Here is a 25,378-nt window from a genome sequence, read left to right on the forward strand (position 1 = left end):
AATGTGATTTTAATTTTTTTTAAAACTTGTTCCAGTTTGAATTCCCCTATTCAACACGAGCAAGCAGAATTATACACAATATTACAACAGATGCAATCTTCCCAGTGCCTTGGCATTAATATTTCTTTATCTCTACTATGAACTTCACTTCATAGATCTACTGGATACAAAAAGTCATGGACTAAATAAAGACACTGGATTTATGACACATAACCTCCCTGACATCTGAGAACTCCAGGTAACCTCTCTACAGTTTACTAGCTGTATTCTTTCACCAGGTCAACATTCCCTTTCCCCAGCCCACCCATTCATTTTTGTGGAAGTTGTGTCATTTAAAAAAAAAACACAAAACCCTAGTTAATCACATATACAATTTAGTGATACTCTGAAATCAAACTCCATTTTAAATAATACTTACTAATTCAGTTACCAGGGACCGACCACTTCCAACATGTGTGTTTAGGTGTCTCTGCTTCAAAATATGTAGAGTGTTCTCCCTGAAGACAGCAAGATAAGTTATTTTTAGAAACACATTTACTCAATCTTTTTCACATCAAAAATGAAATAATGGATATTTTGATTAAGGACACCAAAAGTACATAAGCCAAAATGAGCATAGTTTGGAAACTGGGTACATTGAGAACCAGTCAGATATAAACCCGAATTAATCTGAAAACATGAAAGTGTAACACCATAGGGTATGTGATCCAATTAATCTAGATCACTTCTCTTTCAAAATCATACTCATAAGCCAATCATTCACTTGTCCAAATTATGGAATCATTTCAGTGTGATGAAGTATCACAGACCATTTATGGGAGAATATTAAAATTCACCCAAGATTAATCTAGGACAGTACATTAAGATCAGGACCAACTCAATATTTCAGAATTTATCATCATTAGCCTTTAAAATATGATTAATTATAGAGATGTGAGATACATGTGGTAGTTGATATTTTCTATCTTGGAACCCATTGCTAATTGTACGTAAAACAATAACTACTGTTGTGAAAAGGTTATTAACACAGTAGTATAGTAAGGTGAAAAAAGTGATCACTGTAAAAAAATACATACTAGTATGATCCATTTTATCCAGCTTAAATAATAATACAACCTGGCTAACAGGTGGCCATCTAATATCACTTTTTATTTCCATTGCATTATACCCAAAAAGCTCAAAACAGAGATTACGGTCCCATTGTGCTGGGCACTGTACGAACAACACAGATTGCACTTTGCTGGAGAAAAATAGTAATATTCTAGTTTGTATTTTCAAAATCCTATAAATAAGCAAATGAAGAGGAATATAGCAACAGTGACAGGTCTATAAAGGATAACTACAGTGATGTCAGCAGCCTAACAACTATGGACAAATTAATTCTTTTCCTTTAGGGACACTGCAATATATACACACACACAAAATATTAATTTACTCCCAGGTTAATCTTAAACCATTCACTTCAACACTCATGTAACCCCTGAGAAACACACTCATTCTTCTTGAAAATCCCTGCAACAACCATTAGGATCAAAACCCAAACCTTACCTTCTCAAATTGCTAAGACTTAACGAAGAAGAATACAAGAAAAGAAAAGCCACAAGGGTTCTATGACTCACCAATACACAGATTTTGCATAAAACTCAATGTTGTCAGAAAAATCTCCAATTTCATCTTTGGCAATGCTCTCTAACCAATCTACCACCAGCTGGAAAAAAATGAAGGTGGTTATTTTTTAACAAACAACACTGCTGCAAATGTTACAATACCACCCCCCTGCTTTACAGTATTCTGGTCTGTTCATGTATACTAATGAATGTGAAATGAATTTATCTGCATATCACTCTGCTCTTATTTCCAAAATACCCAGCAGAACTGCCTGCGCTCACATCTGTTAGTGGCTGCAGTTAGAGCAATATGGCTTAACAGTTAAAGAAGCTCAATATGTAAAGAATGAGAAGCATAATATACATCTCAATCTCAATACATCTGATCTACAGCAGGCCATTCACACACAATACGTGTAAGATCCTACTGAGATTATAGAAACAAATTCAGTTAGTTATCGAGAAATCTTTTACATTAGGAGTTAAAATACCTCAGAGAAATTGCATGGCTCAAAAAGTGTACCAAACATCCAAAATTTACCTATTCCTATATCTCTCTCTTAAAATTGTTGTCCTACCTGGCTTTGTCGAACCAGTGAATCCTTCTGAAATAAGATGCTCACGGCCATCTTTTCACTAGCATTTAGAACCTATTTAAGAAAAAAATCCTGATTATTTTGTAGTATGTAAGAGGATGTGTCACTAGAATACATGCATTATGCCATACTGTTTTCTGAATAGACAAACTGAGGGGAAAATACTTGTAGGAAACTGGTAAATGTGATATTTAGGAAATACTTAATATTGTTTATATTGCCTTTCTTATTTGAGAGGAAGTTTTATATTATTTGTATTAAGAAATAAAGTCATGGAAAAGTATGACTGAAGAATCAATGTGTTACAAATTAGATGATGACACCAAATAATGGTTCTTCATGAGTCTCGTTAAGTTGTTCAAGTATTCTTTTCAGATTTGAATAAAAATAAAAAGGGGTATTTATCCAAGACTCTTAGCACACCACATAACAGTATAAAACAAAAATGGAATTAAGCATACATAAGATTCTAAGATTCTTCTTCCATATAAATTTATCTCTATTATCAAAAAGATGTAAAGTTTATTTTGAGTCTATTTATTTATTTATTTTTGTAGAGAAAGGGTGGGAGGACAAACTGCAAGAAGGAGGTTGATTTTTGGCAGAGATAAATTTTATTTAGATATGCTGATAGGCACTTCCTGCCTGAATTAAAATAGCTTCTACTGCTGTTGCGAGACAAAGAAAAGAGCATCTGCAGCTCACATTTCACAAAATTATTTTATCTTTCTAAACATATTCTATCAGCACAGATTACAACAGTACTTTGTTACACAAACAAGGAGACATGCAGCCCAGAAAGGGGTTTCAAGACTCCAGCTTCTCTAAAGAAATAAAGATTGTGAAATATTAGAAATCCTGAGACTCCCCAATGAAACAGTACTTCCAGGTAGTGTCTGAACTCTTGCCTATCCCAAGAGGAATATCATAGTCTAGGTTGATGGCACGTGTCAGAATGTACAAACATCTACCTCACAAAAGCGATTTTCAACCAGGGTGCCGGGGCAGGATCAGGCTCTCCCTGCCTAGCTGCTCTCCCACCCCCACACCCTTCTCCCTCTGCAACGAGGTATAAATAAATTCATTTTTGAAATAAGGTGCCACTGGATTCACAAAAGTTCACAGGGGTGCCTCAAGTTTAATGAGAGGTGTTGTGAGTCTAAAAAGGTTCAGAACCACTCACTTCCAATTGTACATATGAAGATTCCATGTTATAAATATGCAATTTTTAATCTTCGTCTCCATTTGGATAATGGAATCAGTTTCAATTTGTTTATATTCACTTTTACTTTCAACCTCCAAATAGAACACTTAGACAGCAAACAATGTAGACAAGTCATTTTAAATTTTAAAGCTTGAAAAGGCTTGCTATAACACAAAACTTACTGCAATATCAAATACAGTTTCATCTTCTAGGGCAGACTGTATTCTGTCTCTAAAAAGTGAAGCACAAATATTATCAAAGTTAATACTAAGATTGTTAATTCAACCAGAATATAACAAGATGTTATTTCAACCAGAAGTACTAACATATTATAAAAACAACTTTAGAAATATTTCTACACAAAATTTACATGCTAGGAAGTAAAACTGTAATAAAACTCGGTGGCTACTTACAAGTTTGAACATACACATTATTTCCATCAATAAATGGATATTAAATTAAAAGACTTACACTGCACTGCTTAGCATAAATGCACTACATTTCTTGATAAAGAAGATGAATTTAACATAGACTATATGACTGGTGAAAAAAATTAATGTAATTGTTAATGTCAGATATAAAGCTGAAGAGAAGAATTTAAGCAAGTGCTCCATTTCTCTTATTTCAGGTAAAAATACTTGAATGAAGAGCCTAGGAAATAAACTGACAGAGAAGAGTAAAGCTAGAGGCAACAATAATGGAGAACATCAAGCATTCCTATTAAGCCAGTTCTTAACAGAGGATTCTGCTACAGAAGCATCAATTTCTTTCTTCCTGAAAAGCAATTCTAGAGCGCTCCTGTCGCGAATGATTTCATTTTGCTCTCCAAGAAAAAATGTGAAGCAAGTGACTCTCAAAGCCAGGTTGAAGAGAAAGAAAGAATGGACTCCTTTCATTTGGTACCGACTAGTTTTCATATGTTAGGTCATCATTTATGGTGTCACAGAGCAAAAATATACTGTTCTTTGAGAGAAGGGAAGCATCTGATAATGCTCAAGGACAAGCCACATGTGAACAACTATGAATTTCCAAGACAAACTGGCTGAGGCACAGTAACCTATCTCGGTCCAACCTACACCTGAAATACTGTCAAACTTATTGAAAAATAGTAATTGCTAGAAGCCACAGAACCCATTCATTGTGTTTGGGAAATCTGGTGTATATGGCTATTATACATTTCCCGTCAAGAAATATGGCTTAATTATCCTTCTTCCAGCCTCCAAATTTGTAGTCTGATAGGCCCTACAACCAAATGACAACCATATTCTTCTAATTATAAACTTGGCTCTGCATACAAGTCAACACCATTATTTTCAGGTTGAATTTAAGGATGAACAACTCTTCCCTGTATACAAGTCAAAAACCACAGATGTACTTCTACTATCTCTGCAAAGTCACACAGGAGAACCAGCTATCTAAGAAAAGGACCCAAAAGTTTAAATGCACTAAAAATATTAAAATTAATAATAATAAAAAACTGTACTGAAAAAAATCTGATCTGGTATTTTTATTGCATGAACAAAAAAATAACCAAGTACAGTATTTATTAGTTGATCCAGTGTTGAAGTCAAGTGTAATATTTGTTTTCTTGAAGGGAGGGTGGAAATGGTCAACTTAGGCAGACAAAATACAGCAAGTCACCGCAGAAGTATAACTGAACTGTTTTTAAAAAAGAATTACCTATAGAGTGAGGAGAGCAGTCTCCATGTTACCATTTCTTGCTTGAGAAGCCACAGCACGCTGGCAGTTTTTGAAAACTTCTGCTGTCCAGGAGTTGCTCGGTAAACTATTTTCCCCAGTATGTTCACCTGACAAAAATATATATTGCACACAGAAGGTTACCTGTTTTCTATTTTGTTGCACGCCTGTTGAATAAATTTTTTCATTGCTCTAAGTGCTCTCACTTGATGCCTAAGACAGCTTTTAAGGTAAGCATCTTTTATCTCAGTTGGGAGCAGACATACTAAGCCTACATACTGCATGAACTATTATTATTGTTATGACGGAGTTTAGAAATCTCAAATGAGATCAAGGCCCTGCCAATCAAACACAGAAAACAGAACAAAAAAGTATTAATAAACATTAATCCTGAACACTGAAAAGTCCTATCATCTGTGAGAATATATGTGGCTCTTGAAAAAATGTACTTGCCTACTTACTCCAGGTAAATTTGGGGGACCCAAGATGCTACTTTCTGGAGGATTTAGAAATATTTAAAAGAGTTTCTAATAGTTATGAAGACAAAATGGCAGAGGGGTCAGACTAGATGATCTGTCTAGGTCCCTTCCGACTCATTGATTCTATGATTCTAAAAAAGTGAATGGAATACAAGTTAAGCAATGCTGTTTTCTTGGGTTCAAAGAACTGTAACTAACTACTTAAAATTTTGCCTACCCGTCATATTTCTAAGGGTGATATTCAAGTTAGCTGAGTATCAACTATCCAGGGGTTGATTGGAAACTGAGACCCAAGCTGACAGAAAAACAGCTATTTGGGTTATTTTTAGACCCCCAGCATCCTCCATCTTATCTACAGCTGTAAATGAAAACCATGTTTCTCCTGGAGCACAATCCAACTTCAGACAGAAATAAAATACCTAATAGGTGCTTGCCCTTGGATTTTTTTATATATCAAGAGAAGTAAAACACATTCGTTACTTTTTCAGGCACAGAAAGGAAATCACCACCTTTTAAATTCAATCCCAAACTCCATAACCTCACATAAATGCCAGTTTCCATTTATTATTTCTCTTTTTTCTCCCATCCACAAGGAAACAAGGACTGCAAAGGCCAGACACAGATATCTGAGACTGAAGAACCTGGGATTTTGTGCTGGATCCTCAACCTACAGAATTTAACACACACACATCACCTCCTACCCATAATTCCTTTGTCTAACAGGCACCAAGGGGCAAAGTCCCTTGATAAACACTGAAATTCTCTTCAAAGCCTCACTTCTCTTTTCTGACCAGTAGTTTTACAAATATAGCAGCTCAGATCCTCCCCTTTTTTAACTTAGTGTCACTTAGCTGCAATTAAATTAATAATTAATTAATTAATAATTATCAATTGTTAATAATTATTAGCCCATCAAATTAATAACACCATGAGGATAAATCAGAGGTGGTTACGGTTTGATACCTAGACTTCTAATGGCAGCTTGCAAGGAGTTCAACAGGAAACATCTGAATTACCTTACCCCACCCCCACAAAAAACAAAAGATCTCTTCCCACAAATGCAAAAAAAAAATTCCACATTTTCAAATTCTGCAGGATGTACTGTGGGCAATCCTGAGCTAAAAGAACACCCCTTTCTAATAAACTAGTATCTACTACAACTAATGGGTCATAAAGTTACTGTATTTACGTGAAGACAAGATGAAGTTTTATTCCCTAATCAGCAAATGGGGAAAAAAGCTCCTCGTCTTATAGCAGCATACAAGAAAACCTTATTAAATACACTGTATCATTTAACTGATGCCAAAAGCAGCATTTGCTCAAGAATGAAAACCAAGTTGATTAAATGCAGCCAACACTAAGCAGGACTATAAATGGTCATGAGTGGGGGGCTAATTAGCACATTAGAGTCTTTGTGTGGGTGGGTGGGGAGGTGGAGTATACACACACTGAATGGTGCCGAGCTGTGAAGCCACCATGGCTTGAAATGCTGGTGACTGCCAAGGCCCAGCCCAATGATTGACACAGTAAACCATGAGCCTTTTAGGTTTGAACTAACATCATGCACGGTTTGTACTATATATGAGTAAGTACAAGAACGCTGCTTAAAACTATGTTTATGAAGTACCTGTGCTAAAACTTGCAGCAGTCTCAAAAAAGGTAAACTGCAAAAATTCTGGATGAACTAAGTCTATGGGTACCTGTAACAATTTGCCTATGTGCAAATTACTACAGGTATGTTTATTTCAAGGTCAGCATTTTCAAATTCACATTTCACTTCCGTGTGCTCAGAGAGACCAGGGTCTGACAGTAAAGAAGGGGAAAGGGCTTCAAGGCAAAGAAGCTGGGGGAGTGGCAGTGGGCAAGGGGCTACCTGACCTTCCATATTTATTTTTCTGGGCTGTAGAAGTGGGAAAAGAAACATTCAGGGCTAACCTCCAATAATTAGATGCTATATTTGGAAAATTATAACAAATCTATAGCATTTTCCCTATATGGAATCTATATATTAGAGGGCCGTCTTATAATCAGGGTCATCTTACATCCATGTAAATGTGGTATATCCAGCTGTCAGATTTTGGGGATCAATCCTAAGTACAGCGACCTCTTAACTGAAAGAAAACAAATTCCTAGTTTCGGCAGCCAGTTTCTGGAAAGGAGTGTGGTGAAAACATTTCAAACAAATTACCTGACTGTTACAAATATTCTCATATTCTTCTACAAGTTCAAAGACTGTAGTTGAAGTGTGCTTCAAAAAGGAATGCAGAAAATCCGAGTACATGCTCATTGTAGCTACAACACATTAAAAAAAAAGAAAAAGAACAAGAGGCACATCAGAATGCCATAGGAAAAACATTTTTCACAGGGAAATTTAAAGTCTCAACTTCCCATGAAAGTTCAAAAGTCCATTTTACAATGAAATACGACTTGCAGAAGTTATCCAACATAACAAGAGAAAGTAAAATGCAAACAATGCCAACATGAATTGTCATCAACTGCCTGTGACCCATGTTGCACAGAACATTAACTGCTCACACTAAAGAGTCACAAAGTTCTATTAACTGGGTAAGAGACTTTAGGAGCTCTCTCACCAACAAGCAGCAGAACGAGGAAAATGAAGGAAAGAGAACACACAGGTCAGCATGCCACAGTCAAAAATGCTACGCTTAGCTTTTTAATGAAAACTCCAAGTCATCTCACCAGCTTCTCCAGGATCATCTTCACGCAACAGCACAGCACTCATTGTGATATCTTCAGTCATATTGGACAAGTCCAAGTTTGCAAACATTCCTGTACGGTGAGGTGTGAGTGCAACTGTCCAATTACTCTCATCCATCTAAAAAACAACACAGAACAGCAAAAGGAAAATAAACAAAAAAAAGAAATCTCAGACTGTCATAAGCCTAACTCCAGCCTATTATTAGCTCTTGTAGCCATAAGCAGAGTAGAACTTGAAATGAAGAATGAATTGATCACCTTTTAGACATGACACACACGCTTCTTAAAGTGTACAAGTAGATGTGATAGAAGATTCAACTTCATTTATTCAGGTTAAACCAGCAAGATCTTTGTCTCTTGTATGAAGGGTGCAGTATTTGACTCCTGAGCTTAACACACATTACTTACCGCCCCCCCGGACCCTTTTGTGCTTTCCTCAACCTGGTTGAAAGTCCTATGGTGTCCAACACAGGTAGGAGAAGGCAGAATCATTTCAACTTTTATAAGTTGCTTGCAAACCAAGTGTTGGAAGGAAGACCCCAAAGAACAAAGATAAAAAATGATGTAAGCAGAATTTATCTAAGCCGGAACTTTTCATTAGGGGGTTTCAAGTCTCTCAGAATGATTATAAAAGATCATATTATAGTCAGATTAGAATACCTTTAAAATAAAAGGGAGCATGCAGAAATGGATTATGCAAGTTATTTGGGTTTAAATTTACAGCTATGATAGAAATATTTAAAAAAAAATAAAAAAGCTAAGGGAACACCTTGTTAACTTGCCCAGATGACATAGCAGCAAGTTGACCAAAAGTAGCAAAGACATCACCTCTCAGACTTAGTTCCTTAACAGTAGAGGTGTACTGCTACATCAGTCCAATATCGGATTGGAACAGATATAAAGAAAAGTGTCTACATCTGATATCAGCCTGATAGGGCCAATAAATGCCTGTGCACCACACAGCCACAGCACGGAGTAGAGCCAGCAGCATGAAGAGCTGCCTCCAGCTGGTAAGTTGGGAGGGAAGGGGTGTGGAGGGGCAGATCAACCCCCGTGGTGAGGGAGGGGGTAGGTGTTGCCAGCTGCGGGGCGGGAAGGGGGAGAATGGTGCATGCAGGACTGAGGCGTGGCTCATGGGGTGGGGGCAGCTCCTGCCACTGCTTGCACCCTGGGAGGGCGGTGGAGCATGGTACCCTAGTTCTGTATGGTGTGGGGCAGGCTGTAGCTTTGAAAAGGTGAATACAAGCAGAAAAGGATGGTAAGGAAGGTTAAGTGAAAATGTAACATTTTTAAAGGTTCAACACTTCTATTTTTTTCTTGTTAAATTTAACTAAATATTATTAAATCATACATTTTGGGGGAGCATAACAAGCAAAATCAAGTGTCTTGCAACAAATCTATGACCCCAATTTACTTTTAGTTCTGGGAGTACTAAATTAACATAAAATAAAATAAAAATACCACTCTAAAACCCTTATTTCTCAAAGCATCAACCGAAGACCATTCATATGCCATAATTATGCAGCTGATATGCAATTAACTGCACCTTCTGCTTATGTCAAGCTAGGTTTAAAACACTAGGAACTTCTACCATTTTTAAGATTCATAGGAACAAAGAAGGGAGAACATGATGTATAACCTGCATACCATAGACATATTGCCATACAATCCAGTAGTCTGCATAAGTTGAGGAGATTTCCCTACTGTTCCCAGGAAGGTGGATACATCTGGCTGCTTCATGGAACTTCGAGTTTGTGAAGTAACTGAAAAGTAAAAAAAAATGTTAAAAGCCAGAGTGCTTTGCTAGGGAGTTCCTACGATTAGTAACCAAGATTAAAAGTAATTAACTGTGGAAAAAGGTGAACCAGTTTCTCTCCCAAATTATTCTCTATTAACTTTCTGGATGTTGAGAGGAGGCTTGAACAGAAAGAGAATATCAGCTCCAGCAAACTTTATATATAAAGAAGTAAAACAATGCGTGTAGAATCACAAACTGCAAGTAATCCATACATGGAATTACACATTAAAGGAGAAAAAGAAGGATTCTTACAGGGGTGACGAAATAATGATACCGGAGTTTGGGGAACCAATTGGTTCTTTGGTGTTGCACTACCAGGCCTGTCATCCAAAGATGCAAGACCTGATGAACAAGTTAAGAAAAAGTCTCCTAAACTTTGTTTCATATTTACTAATAACAGAACTACTACTGAAATACTTTATCAGATAAGCAAATCATCTCTGCTGCTAGCATTAAAGAAAAATTGCAAAGCACTTCAGGTATGTACATCTAACCCAGGAGCGGGCATATTCCAACCTGCAGGCTGCATTGGGCCTGCAACGGACCCCATGGCCTAGCAGCCCCTGCTCGTGTTGCTGCAGCTGGATTCCATGGAGACTCCAGGAGCAGCAGGGCCATGGGTTTCCATGCAGTACTGGCAGGGTGTGCAGCTGGGCAGGAAGCTGCTCTGTAACCAGGATTTTAAGCTAATTTTGCATTAGTTCCAGAAAGTAACAGAAAGAACAGACACACTAGAATTCTTTACCATCAAAATCGGAAAATTACTACCACATTCATTAAATTTATACAAAATTATTTTAGTAATAAAATAGCCATTTTGAAAATGAAACACTGACATATCCATTTCCATAGTCAATTATATTAATTTGCTAAATCAAAACCCCCAAATTTTCTAATAATGTTGAAAAATTTTAAAAATAATAATACAAAAGTCAGAATTAAAACGTTCCAGGTGTTACTCCGAATTATCACTACTAATTTTTTCTACCCCTTTCAGCTTGACAGACGCACAAAAATTAGGAAAAACTGGCTATATGTTGGATACAGTAAAAATAACAAAATACAAATGCTGTTGAGAGCCTAAGTCCAACAGAGGGATTGTTTGTACTATGTAATCTTTCACCAGTAGACACACACTACTTTTGAACAGTAGATTTAAAGTTCTTAGAAGTGGTATTTCAAAATTAGTGAGTGATATTTCAAAGTTAGTGATGTTCCTTTATATTATGAATGAACAGGACAAGAAAATGCAAGTTTCATATTAGTGCTATTTCAAATTTGCATAATTTCAAGGAATATAGTACTCTACAGCAGTTGAAAATTAACTAGATCTCATGAGCGCCCATAATTGCTATAAGCCAAAACCAAGAAAAAATAACTATTCCATGGTGCAGTCAGAATATTAAGGGTTTCACAAACATACAAAAACCCTGACAGAGAAAGGATACTAGAAACTCTTTTTTGAGAACTCTGTTTTCGAGCAGGCCTGGTCATCTCCGCATCTTGTGGGGATGCCACATTTCCAAAATCAGTCCTACAAAACAGAAATGGAGTAAACAAACAGATACAAGTAAACAAACAGATTTAAGTAGGATGAACTATGGGAGAATAATTCTATTTTCTTTTGCTAATTGGATTGTATGACCAATAACTACTCTCAAATAATACTTTAGAAAGGAAAATAAGTGTAGCCAGTAGACTGAAATTAAAAAGAAACTATTTTCTCAAAACAACCCTCTCTCTTCCCCCCTCCAAAAAAAAAAACAAAAAAAAAACCCTCTTGTGTTTGTTTCTATCCAGCAATGTCCTTTAAGTTAAAGGAAGAGGGAAATGTTTGAGAAGAAACAAGTTCTCCACAGTGCTGAAAAGGTTACTCTACAAATATGAAGTAACTAACTCCAGGGGAAATATTCTAACAGATACGCAGTAGTCCCTCCCACAGCTAGTCCAATTTTAACTAAGACCCTTGACAAACGTTAACATTTATGCTGAAGTTCTAATACTAGCTGATTTTACATGAGAACAGAATGTTTCTGAAAAAGTTTAAACAAATCACATAATGAGTTTGAGAGACATAATATTTAAAATAAAGAATGAAGTGATCGCACACCTTTGATTCTTTACCCACATATTTTGATTGATCTTTGGCCCATGAAGTTGACCTGTGCTAGGGAGAAGGGCAGATTTAGCTTTCCCATGCAGCAAAATGCTTGTGAAATGCATAACTGCATATAGACCCCCAAATACGCTATATTTGTAAGGACTCTGTGGAAAGCTTCAGAATCCAAAGAATCAACTTTTATGCACAGAGGAAACTGGAACTTCACTTAAATGAGTAAGTTCAAAGGCCTGAAGAGACCAGCCTCCACACCATGACACTCCTGTATAACACAGACCTAAGGAACTCCCACAGCAATTCCTGCTCCAAGTGCTCAGCTTGTTTGAACTATAGCAGGGCTATCAAAGTTGATTGGTTCATTTCCCCCACATCACCCCCAGCTAGATTGGATTGCAGCACTCCTCTCAGGCTGGATCCAGATCTCCAGCAGCAGGGCAAAGCAGTGGTGACATTAAATAGGCAGTTTATGCAGAGGCTCAGACATTTCAGGGAATCAAAGCTTAATACATCTGTTGCTCACCCTGCCAAAACACATTCCCAGTGGGACTTCATACTCTGGAATTCAGGGGCAGGACTCATCCCTGCTCACCCCCAAGTTCCCAACCCCTTCAGGAGCACCATATGCCAGATGACACAGCTATGCAAACCAGATCCACCCTACAATGACACCCCCCCGCCCCAACTACATTCCTTTAGAAAGATACCCCACTTTGATTTAAAGATGTCACGTGACAGACTACCCTATATCTGCAGATAAGTTGTACCATTGGTTAGTTACCCTCTTAAAAATGTGCACCTCGTTTCTAGTTGAAGCTATGTGAGCTCCCAACTTCTGATCCTCATGCCTCCTTGTGGCTTTTTCTACAAGGCATGTGTACACTCAAAAGCTCTTTCCCTGCTAGCACTAACCTCATTGCCTTCTCTGGTATAAAAAAAAATAAACTGAACTCCGATAACACTTTTTTTTCAACCCTCGTTAAAACCCCTGGCAGTTTTTCATAGATTCATAGATGTTAGGGGCTGGAAGGGACCTCACAAGATAATTGAGTTCAGCCCTCCTGCACTTGGGCAGGAAAGACTGCCAGGGTCAGATGACCCCAGCAAGGTGCATGTCAAATCGTTTTTTTAAGGTCTCCAGGGTAGGTGACTGTACCACCTCTGGGGGGAGTCTGTTCCAGACCCTGGAGACTTCAATGGTGAAGAAGTTTCTCCTTATGTCCAATCACGAACGATCTTCAACCAGTTTGTGTCCGTTGTTTCTTGTCTTCTCCTTGAGGGTGCCTTGGTGAACAGGTGCTCCCCCAGCCCCTGGCTGTGCATCCCAATATACTGAGGCTGCCAAGGCCCCTCTAAGTCTTCTTTTCTTCAGGCTGAACAGTCTCATGTTGTCCAGCCTTTCCTTGTATGACCTGCTCTCTAGACCTCTAATCATGCATGGGGACCTTCTTTGGACAATCTTGAGCTTCTCCCCACCCTTCTTGAAGTGTGGCACCCAGAACTGGACACAGTACTCCAGTTAGTCTCACCAAGGCTGAGTAGAGCGGGAGGAGAACAGCCTTAGTCTTACTTGAGATACATCAGTAGATGCGTGCTCATATTTGATTTGCTCTGTCAGCTACAGCATTGCATTGGTGGCTCTGTTACAACCTCCAGATCTCTTTCAGCTATGGTGCTGGCAAGTATAGCACTGTCAAGCCTGTAAGTGTGTTGTGGATTATTCCTCCATGCAATAATGATGGAGCGCTTTACATTTCTCAGTGTTAAACATCATCAGGTTTTGATCCACTCACCTTGCAAGCCTGTCCAGACCTGTCCTATATCCCTAGCCTGTCCTCCAGCGTGACTGAGCTCCCCCATAATTTGGTGTCATCCACGAATTTTGCCAGTCTGCTTTTAACACACAAATCCAAATCACTGATGAACATGCTGAAAAGCACTAGTCTGAGCACCAAACCCCGAGGGATGCCACTGGTCACTTTCTGTTGTGTTGACTCAGTGCCATCCATTAATAGTTTCTGGGTGCAACTTGCACTCAGAGCTAGTCACCTAGCCTGGCAAGTGCACTACCTAGCCTCACAGCCAGTTTCAACCCTTTCAATGTAATCACTCGTAGCTTTTTTCTGAACCTTTCCCAAATGACACCACAGTCCTGCTCCCATTGCATTCAGGAATACCACATTGCTACTACGCCTGCTCCTGTCCTCCTGCAGAGCTCTCACTCCCCCTTTCTTCAACTGTACACCTGCCTCAATGCAAGTCTCCTAGAGATGCTGCTTTCAGGACACCACCCTCCTTCTTCAACACATTTCCTTCCCTCCCACATGTACCTCCTAGCGCTAAGGGGCACCGAAACACAGGGTGTCAACAAATGCAGACTAGCAAGACAGTGCATGTGTGAACAAGGAGGGCACTTCCCGCCAGCACAAGGAGAGGCAATGCCCGCCGACAGGGCGCCCTGCTGTTTGGTTAGGAAACCGGCGGTGTCGGCGGCTCTCGCCCAGACCGGGAACGAGCTACCAATACCGCGGCCCCACTGTCAGTCCGCTCAAGGAGGGCGGCTCTGCGGCGGAGGCGCCATACGAGAGCCGGCACTGCCCCTCCGCAAGCTCCTGGAGCCGGCGCACAAGCAACACCGGACAAGCGACCAAGCGAAGGCCTCCGACACAAGCTCTGAGAGGCCGCGCCAGAGCAGCCAGCAGCCCAAGCCAGGGAGACAGCTACGGCGCAGCCAGCACCTTCTTCCGCCCTGAGCGCATCGGGCACAGGAGCCCCTGCCAGCCTCCACCCGGCGCTAGCTAGGAAATGGGAATGGGAATGGGGGAAGCGTGGACACTTACCCATCCATGCTAGCGGCCCCGGCCACAGCCGCTACTTGAGCCTTCCCGCTTTCCGGAAGTACCCGCCCGCCACCGGAAGGTGACCCCACGCTCTGGCGCCGCGCACGGAAGGCGCATGCGCCCCCTGCCGTACTCCTGCGCACTGCTGCCTGCGATGGACGGGCAGAGCTGTGGGTGTGCGCATGCGCACATTAGCCTGCGGTGGCTCGGGCGTGCTTCGTCCCCCACCGCGGCGCAAGGGGCGGGGCGGGGCGCGCCTTTCTTCTGCGGCCTGCCGGGGCTGTCGGTGAAGCTTAGTGCTTCTCGCAAGCGAGTCTTGCGGCAGGCATCAGGCCTGAGCAGGAAACGGTGCTGGGGCGCGCCCGCCTCTGGGAACAGACAGGGCCTGGGGTGGGGTCTCTCCCTGTGTCACTTCTGCCTGCAAACTTCAGCGCATCTTGCACTCAGAGCTCCTCGAGCAGCATAGCTTCCTTGGCACAGGCACAGGCTTGTACCCTGATTTTTTTTTTTTTAAATTAGTATATTTCGCGTTCCAGGTCAAGTCAGCCAAATCATACTAATGGAGCAGAACTCAAATCGTTCTGAAAACCCCATTGAGGGAGCAGGCAGAACTCAATCCCTTCAAAACACCATGCATGATGCTACAACCAGCGAGCATCCTCTGTCTCAGGCTCTCACTCCAGGAATTCAGGTACTTCCAAGTCTACTGGCAGGCATCCTAGTGCAGGCCCAAGGCCAGAGGGCTTAGAATTTAGGTGCCCCAACTCGATCTCAGCCCACAAGAGGCCCAGAAGCTTGCACTCTGATGGGCCAGGTGGCTAACGTTATTGCAGCAGAACAAGGGGAGCACAGGTGTGAAGATGATACATCATCCCTTTATGGACAGGATCCTAGAGAAGGCCGGATGCATGGGGGCTTCTGGCATCACCCAACATCCTACAGTAAAGCAGCCAACATCCTAGTTCTGTAAAACATTGTCAACATTTACAAGCATTGAAAAAAAATATAGGCTCAAGAGATCTGGGGAAGAGGGCCATACCCCAACTCTGCAAAGGAAGGCAACCCTCCACTCTCCCCTGTCCATCCCCATCTGCCCCCATTGGTTATTTGGCACTGAACAGAGACCTTCCCCTTTCTACCTTTTTGCATTTTTTTTCCTTTTTCTTTAAATTTAGTTCAGCCATAAGCACCTGAACTATGCTTGGTTGTCCTTAAGCACAGTAAATAAGGAATTTTTTTTTTACATTATTTAGTTACACCTACCAGATAATAGTTTATCATTGCTAGTGGACAATCCCAGGAGTTAGTTCCAAGTAATTCAAATCAGACCAATTTTCCATAGATAAGGATTACCCACAATTATGCCAGTACATTTCAGGACTAGATGCACAAAAGGGGTTTTGAGCCATCTGGGGCACCTATCTGAATTCATGTTTGTCTTACACCATATGAAAATAAGGCTTTAACACAGGCAGGCAAAGTCCAGCCCATGGGCCAGATCCAGCCAGCAGTGGACTCTCTTTCCCAGCAGCCCCTGCCCAGTGGCTGGAGCCAGTTTCCGTGGAGAACCCAGCAGCAGTTACCCCCATAGCATGGGGCCAGGGTTTCCATGGAGACCAGCCCCAGCAGCACTGGCAGGCAGCCACAGTGCCAGTTGCTTTCTGGTGGAGTTGTGGGGAGACTGTACTACATAAGCAGGGCAGGCTCAGCTGCTGCCACCTGTGTAGGGTGGGCAATGGAGGAAGCCCCCTTGGGAGGGGTGGCTGTGGGGAATTGAGGGGTTGCTCCAGCCGCTCCAAGCCCCACCCGCAGCACCTCCCCTGCTGGCAGGGCAGATTGCTGCTTTGGAGCAGAGCTGGGATCTTTTGGCAGTGAGGGCCTGATCCAGAGCTTGGGTAGAGCCATGACCCTCTACCTACACACCCCAGCCCAGGGCATGCATGGTGCAGATCACGTTGTCACTGCCGAAAGATCCCAGCCCAGCTCCAGAGCAGCTCTGCACCCTGCCAGTGCTGGTCTCCATGGAAACCCTGGCCTCCCATCATCACAGCACAGCTGCTCCTGGGGTGTCCAGAGACTAGCCCCAGCCGCACAGGCAAGGGCTGCTGGGAAATGGAGTCCAGCTGCTAGCCAGATCACCCATTTTGCCCACCCCTGCTTTAACAATTCACGAGTTGTAAGAAAAATACCTGCTCTCTCCCTAAAAAAGCCATTAAAATGATTATTAAAAACCAACAGTAAGAAATCCATCATACAAGAACACAGGAGAACTAGCAAAGCAAAACATTTACTTGAACTGCCTCGAGAACAAACAAGCAATAGGCACATCCATGTTGCTTCCCTTACTCTTGGCAGTCAGTAGGGTGCAAGGTCTTACCACCCTCCCCTTCCAAATGATATACTGTCAACAGCTTGTAATGTCAGATTCTAAACTAATATATTGTCCTATACTAGTGAAAGAAAGTGAATGTGCCAACTTTATTTTAAAATCATTTCTGCTCTTTCATTTACACAATATAGAAAGTAGGAGAACCCAGCAATCTGGATTTTGGCTCACAAGCCTACTACTCTTAGGTGTTAACAGAGGTCAGTGGGGCAGCCTTCCTAGTTCTTTATAAATTGGAGAAGTAACATGCTGTGCTAGACTAAAAATTCTATTTTCTTAAACTGTAGAACAATCATTTGGTAGTGGGGGGAGGGAGAAGAGAAGGAAGCTTCGTTGTGCCCAATATAAAACATAGGGATTTAATGTAACTAGGAGTTTCAGGGATTGAAATGCATACTCCTCTTTCACCTGAAATATTACTGTGTTTTTGTAGAGAAGAATAGAAGCTTTTATTCTTGAATATACCCAGCATGACTGAAGCAACTGATCAACTTCCTTCTAGGACTTAAGGAATTATGTATGATGTGGTTAAAAAGTACATGAAAAGTTCAGTTACACTGAACACAGGAGGAAATAACTACAACTGCAATTTCATTTTAAAATCAGACACAGATCTTTTAATAGGCAGGCAGAGATACTGCATTTGGAAAAAGTTTATTTCCCAATAACTTTAGTTCAGCTATGGTCCTTTCAAACAGTGGTGGCAGTGAAAGTAGAAAATACTGAAACTGCAATTCTGCACTCTGCAGAGCTTCCTCTTTGAATGTGTTACAGGAGCATGGAATTAAATGCTAGTCATTTTGCTTAGTCTGTGATTCTGCCCCTTTACCATACTGTTTCAGCAGAAGAACTTAAAACAGCACTGATACAAACTAGCCCCAAAGAAAGTGGAAAGATGGTCCTCATCTTATCCAGGTCTTAGATTACCAAAAAAATTTTAGAATTTAATGAAACTAAGGCTACAAGAATGGATTCTGTAGCTATTTAAACATTTGTATGAAGACAACCACATACAAAACAAAATGAAGATTTACTACAGGGTTTAAAACCCACAGTGCAACACAAATTTGAAATCAGAGTACAAATGGACTCAGCTGTGCCATTTCATTTTTCTACCCAACCTGGAAGAGAGAAGAAGTAAGAAATCATGGAATCTTACAATTTTAAGTATGTTATTAAAAAAAAATTGAATAGGTTTTTTAAAACAAAAACAAAAAAAAAATCCAACTTGACCATGGCACACTCACTAAAAAGAGAAAAGCAAATTAAGTAATTGAGGTAGACCAACTGCAGGTATAAGAACTGAATTTGATTAAGAGTTCTGTTTGTCTAATCTTGTTAGATATGCCTTCAGGTATATACAGTTGTAGTTCTTTGAAGTTTAAGTTGCTTTCACTCCAGTTTTCCTGTTCCTATTCTCTAAACAAGCTGGACACAAAGGTCTAGAGACTGTTGTCATTCATGTATGAAATTCTTTGGAAAAAAAGTTTGGATGGAAGCTCAAGGATTTTTATGCATCTTCATGCTTAGCTACATCTGCATTACAATTGAAAGAAAAATATTACCCACACACCCCTGCATACAGACTATCCAATTTTTCTTTTTCAAAGAGGAATAGCGTAGCGTTGCTCAGACAGACAGGTTTCAACTGAAAAAACAAAAGAAACTTTAATTCAGACTGAGTAACCACTGGGGGTCTAGGGGATGAGGATTGGAGGAGAGAGGCTTGGCCTCAATTACAAGAGAAGAAAAGCTTCCAACTCTAAAAAAAAAAAAAAAAAGTGCAGTAAGGTTTGCAAAGCACCAGTAATTTAGGATTTGTATCTATACTACTTAATTTAAGTCTTCCCCAGATTGTAGTTATCATCTCTAAATCTCACGACTTGCAACAGCAATTCACAGATGCAATCCATAAGCAAGACAGAAACCTACTGATCTATCCAGAACTCTCTCAAGCTTTTTCCACCTCCTTTTAAAGGCAAAAATATCAATCGAGCTTCAAATATCAAATGAGCATTCAACTTTGTGGTACTTCTCCTCAAGTCTAGGTACTGTTTTACTTGAAATTACTTGTTTCAAGTGGTGAGGTCTTCCAGCCATGGGGCTCTTTAGCCTGGAAAAGTGCAAGCTCAGGGGTGACCATCAGGATCTGAGAGAACGTTTGATCCCCAGAGCGCCCCAAGGGATGATGAGGTCAAACAGTCATAAACTACTGCGAGACTGTTTCAGGCTGGGCATAAGGAAGAATTTCTTTACTGTCCGAGCCCCCAAGGTCTGGAACGGTCTGCCATCGGAGGTGGCTCAAGCACCTACTCTGAACACCTTCAAGAGTAAACTGGATGCTTATCTTGCTGGGATCCTATGACCCCAGCTGACTTCCTGCCCTTTGGGCGGGGGGCTGGACTCGATCTCCCGAGGTCCCTTCCAGCCCTAATATCTATGAAATCTATGAAGTTAGGGATTTGAAGCCATTTTATAAATTAAGTTTCAAAACACCCTTACAAGATGTAAAACAGAAATATTCAGAGTTGGGACTCAGTGACTCCCCCAAGGTAAAGGCAGAGTTTGGGAGGAAGCTGACACTCAGATTCTGCTTTTAAAGAGGAATGTCTTTATACATTTGGCCAGTGAATAGTATCTTTTAGAGAAAACCTTAAGAAACTTATTAAAAAAAATAACGTGACAGACATGCAAATTCCAGAGTGTAACCAATTTTCAGCTCAGTATCTTTTGCCTACTATTGTCTATATATAAATAACTCCACACAGTAGCATATAAAAAAGAATGCCAGATTTCAGTGCAAACATTTAATGATGATCAAGTGCATGAACTAGCAAAACTACATACAGTTCTTATATTTGCTGGGTGGAAAAAACCTTCAAAGGCTAGTGAGAAGCTTGCATTTTTAAGACCCAACATAAAACCTTGTTTCTTCTGAGAGCAGATTTTGGTTCCTTCACCAATCCCATGGAAAAAAGATGAAATGAAAAGAAAGATAAGGCAATCTATATTCCCAAAGTGTACTTGCTGCAATATATTACTACACTGTTAACCAATAGCATGCCCTTTTTTAAACAGATGCAGAAAAATGTTTGCCTTACACCTTTTATTGTATTTCAAAAATGTTAAATTCTTACATAGAAGTAAGTCTGACCTTGGACCTTTCCTTCAAGGTCTTTCAATGCTTCCTTCCAAGTTTGCTAACCAAACAGGTTAAATATAAAAGGAACCTCATCTCACACACACACACACACACACACACACACACAGTTCATGATGCTTTAATTCATGAAAACGTAGTAATTCCTTTCACATTGAACAAACCATCAACAACATTCCAGGAACAAAAGACAACTACAATTGTTTTCTATTTCCTCAAGTGACAGTGGTCTCTCCCACATTGTTACTTGATCTCCATTGCTGCCACTCCCTCAATGTCTTTCCTTAAGTGGCTTCCCTAATTGCTGAAGTAGTGTCCTCAAGTCTACCAGGTTTTGCTTATGAAAGGTTCCTCTATAGGAGGCATACACAGTACTACAGGACTTCACTAAGTCTATGACCTGGGTAACAGGCAGTCATCATTTTACCCATATTTGGGAGTAAGCTCAGCATCAGAGAGGTGATATACAAGATACAATTGCTTTTTGTTTTTTTTAAATGACACTTGGTCTATATACAGTTAATACTTCCACTACTTGCCAGCTGTTTGTGTGACCCTTCATGTATACCAGTTCTTTTCCCCTTCACAAGAATCCACTGAAGTTGGATGCTTCCTGAGCAACTACAGTCAATACTGCTGCTGAGATGTTCATTCTAGAATTCAAAGATTCATAATCAGCTCAGATTTTTATCCAAGCTGATTATGCTGCATTTACCAAAGGCTCTACCTTGATACAGCCAATAGAGCACATTTTTCCTTTAAAGCGATGACAGGAAGGATCAGAATTCCCTTCCCCCGCCCCCCACCAAGACCAAACTTGAGTTTCCAGCAAGACTCTCAGAACTCAGTTTGAAGGTCACCATAACCTCCCACATTACAAAACTTTACTGCAAGATTAATTTATGAAATAAAATTTATTGTATGTGTGCATGCCTGTGTGTGTAAAACTGAAACTATATTCAACACAAAAAATCCTTTAAGTATGGGAAAAAATAGTGCTAATGCTCCCTTTAGTGTTAAATTTTGGAACTTTTAAGGTCCATTTTATACTTTCACAAGTATGGCAGATCATATTGGCCAGCTTTTGAAAAGCTAGTCATACCTTCTCACTAGCAGTAACAAGCTAACTGATCTTGTTATAAAAAGAAAAACATTCCATAAAGTAAAGTCAAGTCAAAACAGTAGTAATAGGCAATACACTTCAAGTACCCCCAACCCATCACTAATTAATCATTAAAACAATACCAAAAGCCCCATATACACTTTCTATATACAGCTTCCTCTAGAAAAAAATCTGTGCCCCAAAGGGAATGCTTAAAAAAGTGGAAGTTGCTAATATTTTGTGCTACTGCTAGTATTTTGGCAACTAACCAGGATTAGTCTTTCACCTAATGAGGTATTTCTTCAAAGAGCTTTTACTTACCTGTATGTTAAACTGGAGGAACTGTTAGGTCTAGCTTCGTGAATACGAGGCCAGAGCCTCTTTTGGTCTCAGATGTATGAATCCACACTGTGCAAGATGCTCTGCTCTCAATTGTATTTAGAGAGAGGATGTAATATTTACTAGCGCTGTTAAAACACTACACAAAGCATTCAAGTAGTAGATAACTGTAATGCAAGCCCTTGCATGGCAATCCAAATTTATTGAACTACTGATGCTAAGTCATACAAAATTGCACCACTTTAATTAAGGCTTTTAGTTTACATTTGGCCACCTCAAAGCAGTTGTAACATTAGGTTGGTCAATTTAAATACTGTGGCTCCCTGTTGGATATACACACAATCTTTACACCCAAACGTTAATGCATACAAAGCAACAAGGCATTGTTAAATAAAATCAGCAAAAGTTAAGTACTGCAACTTAGGCCCTGTGACCAATTACACATGATTAAAATTACTTCCCACATTCACATCCACAGTACTCTTCCACCATTTAACATCTCAACCAAAACGTTACACATGTAAAACAATCACTAACAGGCAAAAGTACTAAACCTGTATATTTGGTATTGCAAATACACTTATGCATGAGCAAGCAAGGGAATTCACAGTGAGAATCTACAGCTGCAGAAGCCCAAAAATGATTTACAAAAAATTGTTAAATCATTAAAAAATTGTTTTAAAATATACACTTCTTGTTGTAGACCCCCACTGTACACACAACTATAAACATTGTTCCCTATGTAAACAAGGAAAAGGAAACATACAATAAAAGGTTGAAAAGTCTGGACATTTCCTTCCCAACAGATATTAAAGGCCATGTCTTTAGTCAGACATTATACTGAAAGGACTCTTAAAGACTAGATTCACTGTCTCCACAGGTTTTTCCTAAAATTAAAAAACTATATAGCTGTTGTGTTAATCAAAGCGCTTTTGTACAATACAATGATGATGATCCTGTATTTCTTTAAAAAAGTTACAATAAGCTACAAATACCGATGAAGCAAAGTTATCTGGAGTAGTCTATAGAGGAGCTCTTTGGACTTTCTTTTATTATGCTAAAATAGTGGTGCTTTTAGGATTTACATTATTGTACTCTCCAATAGAAAGTATGGGGATTGTTGAAGTATACAGTACATAGTTTTCATACATGTACAACATTGGTGGATGAACAATGTCTCTTATCAGTAATACTGGATGTAGGCTCTGGTTTTACCAGTTGCATACATTTAGAATATTTATAAGTAAAAATCTCTCGTGACACTGGAAAGTGATTAGAATGTGCAAACTGATGTAGTAGCTTTCATCCATTTCTTAAAGGGTACCACCACAGGAAAGTCCATTTATGATGTTGGTAGGTTTAATAAAGTTGGAATGCTGGCACTGTTGCATTGGGCAACAGTTCTTCAGACCTGTAACAGTGAAACAAGTAATTAGCCTCAGAAAAACATGAATACCGACATATTGTTTTGCAGTTAAGAAAACTAATACATTTTAATTGTTCAACACCTATCTCCAAGACTTTCCTGATGTGATTTTGTCAGGGTTCCCCCCCACAGAAAAAAAGTCTCCCCCCTTTACAGAGGAACTGACCAAAGAGATATACACAAAGCAAAAAAATCGTGTGTGTGTGGTGTGCGAGTTACTTGAAACATTATTAGATACAGACATTATTTGAGTTACTGGTACCCACATCGCTTCTTCCCAACTCCCCAGCATACTTGTTCATCCTGGGTCTATACAGGGGATTGGACTAGATGATCTCTGAAGTCCATTTTATCCAAATAGTTCTATTCTTTACATATCTATGAAGATCAGATCTTTAGAAGACAGCTGTGCATTTCCCCTGAAGTACCTCATTTGCATTCACATACAGAGCCACAAATATTCACTTGTGAAAATCCTAAACCACCATATAGTAACTAAGTAGATTTTGGAATGAACAGCACAGAAGGCATATTTATAAAAGTTATACAAAAAGTGAGATACTTGATGGCACTCAAAAATGTAGTTGAAGTAGTTTTATTAAAAAGAGCCAAACCATTACGAACAGTTTTAGTTTAAAAGCGTCCTCCCCCACCCCCGGCTTTAATTTTCTTCCAAGTATGAGTATATATAATGGTTAAAGACAACACACATTTTTATAAGCACATTAATGTGCACTTTATAACTGTAATTAGAAAAAGGAAGATAATGCAAATACTGTTGATCAGAAGAAAATTGGTACACTAATTACATATCAATTTACCTTCGGCCTCAACATACCATAATTATGTGAATATTCAAAGTATCCAGACACCTGATTGTATGCTCATTTATAACTCATTACCTAAGCCTGGGTACAACTTTTCAAATGGACATAACATTCTGTTCATTTACTTGGCATCAAGACTAAATGAACTGATAATAGGATGATGAACACTGACTGGTCTCTGACCCCTATTAGCAGTTTTCAAGTGTCATCATTTGACAGTAAGGTCTGTGGCCTCAGAGGCCAGGGTCCAAAGGGCAGAATTTATACCACAAGAACTACTAAATTCATCTAAAAGCTTATGAGTAAATTCAGGTGGTTTGCTCACTGAAGGTGTGTGGAGCACTTTAGCCAAACCAAATTCAAGGCCATTTTGAATTCACAGTACAAGGCCTAAATCCTACACCAAAATCCACATGGGTGAAATTCTGCACCCAAAGATGCAAGAGAAGAAAGACAGGTGTGCAACTTGTCTGCACGGATAACAGGCTACAACCAAGAATGAATGAAGTTCCACAGAGTCTTGTCAAACTGGGTTTTTGAACACATTCATTTTTTGAAGTGCACCAGTATATTGGTCACACCAATAACAGGAAAATTAACATAATTGGCAATAGACTTTTTTTAGATGATAATGTTACTGATAAATGCTGTGCGCATTCGCAACAAGCATGCAGCCAGGAATGCAGCCTGGCAGTCTGGAGAGTAGACTCCTGCCTATAAGTCCATGGGAGGGAAGGGCATGGGGAAGGCAAATTGAGGGCCCCACAGTGACAGAGGGAGTGGAGCAGGGGTTGTGCAGCCAGGACGGCAAAAGTGATTCCAGAGCAGGGCATGGGGCAGAGCTGCAGGTGGCTCATCCAGGGGATGTGGAGGGCTGGGCAGCTCCTGCTGCTGCATGTACCCCAAGGGGAGGCATGGGGGAGGGTATGTCGCCCCTGGATGTGTGTGGGGCAAGGGCAGGCTGCCCGCTGTGGGCTGCACCAGCCTATTCCTGGTGGGAGGCTGGACCAGGGCTGCACTCAGGGTACATAGGCAGCAGCAGCAGTTTGGAGGGCTATAGCCACCCTAAAATTCCCAGTAGC

General features: G+C 40.1%; 2 protein-coding genes across 6 annotated transcripts in view; both read right to left on the reverse strand.

Annotated features, from left to right (window-relative positions):
* NUP107 (nucleoporin 107) overlaps window positions 1-15,148 on the reverse strand; it is a 39,434-nt gene extending 24,286 nt beyond the window's left edge. The window contains exons 1-11 of one of the 4 annotated variants that reach the window (XM_019543250.1): window positions 15,057-15,148; window positions 11,549-11,634; window positions 10,353-10,442; window positions 9,950-10,065; window positions 8,285-8,420; window positions 7,773-7,876; window positions 5,088-5,215; window positions 3,590-3,638; window positions 2,186-2,257; window positions 1,620-1,708; window positions 419-497 (exon numbers count right to left, since the gene is read on the reverse strand). In XM_019543250.1, the coding sequence (XP_019398795.1) occupies window positions 419-497; window positions 1,620-1,708; window positions 2,186-2,257; window positions 3,590-3,638; window positions 5,088-5,215; window positions 7,773-7,876; window positions 8,285-8,420; window positions 9,950-10,065; window positions 10,353-10,442; window positions 11,549-11,634; window positions 15,057-15,064 (957 nt within the window). In that variant the 5' untranslated portion in view covers window positions 15,065-15,148. Of the gene's footprint in view, window positions 1-418; window positions 498-1,619; window positions 1,709-2,185; window positions 2,258-3,589; window positions 3,639-5,087; window positions 5,216-7,772; window positions 7,877-8,284; window positions 8,421-8,560; window positions 8,675-9,949; window positions 10,066-10,352; window positions 10,443-11,548; window positions 11,635-12,210; window positions 12,246-14,546; window positions 14,627-15,056 lie in introns of those variants that run through there. The other 3 variants (XM_019543249.1, XM_019543248.1, XM_019543251.1) reach the window with 3 other exon arrangements.
* A 6,252-nt stretch (window positions 15,149-21,400) lies between these two features.
* Window positions 21,401-25,378, reverse strand: part of RAP1B (RAP1B, member of RAS oncogene family) — a 38,524-nt gene continuing 34,546 nt past the window's right edge. For both annotated transcript variants that reach the window (XM_019543252.1, XM_019543253.1), the window contains one exon: window positions 21,401-23,454. The gene's annotated coding sequence lies outside the window, so the exon portion shown is untranslated. The remainder of the gene's footprint in view (window positions 23,455-25,378) is intronic.

The sequence above is a fragment of the Crocodylus porosus genome, unplaced genomic scaffold (assembly GCF_001723895.1).
Source record: "Crocodylus porosus isolate Cpor-Errol unplaced genomic scaffold, CroPor_comp1, whole genome shotgun sequence".
Taxonomy (NCBI): domain Eukaryota; kingdom Metazoa; phylum Chordata; order Crocodylia; family Crocodylidae; genus Crocodylus; species Crocodylus porosus.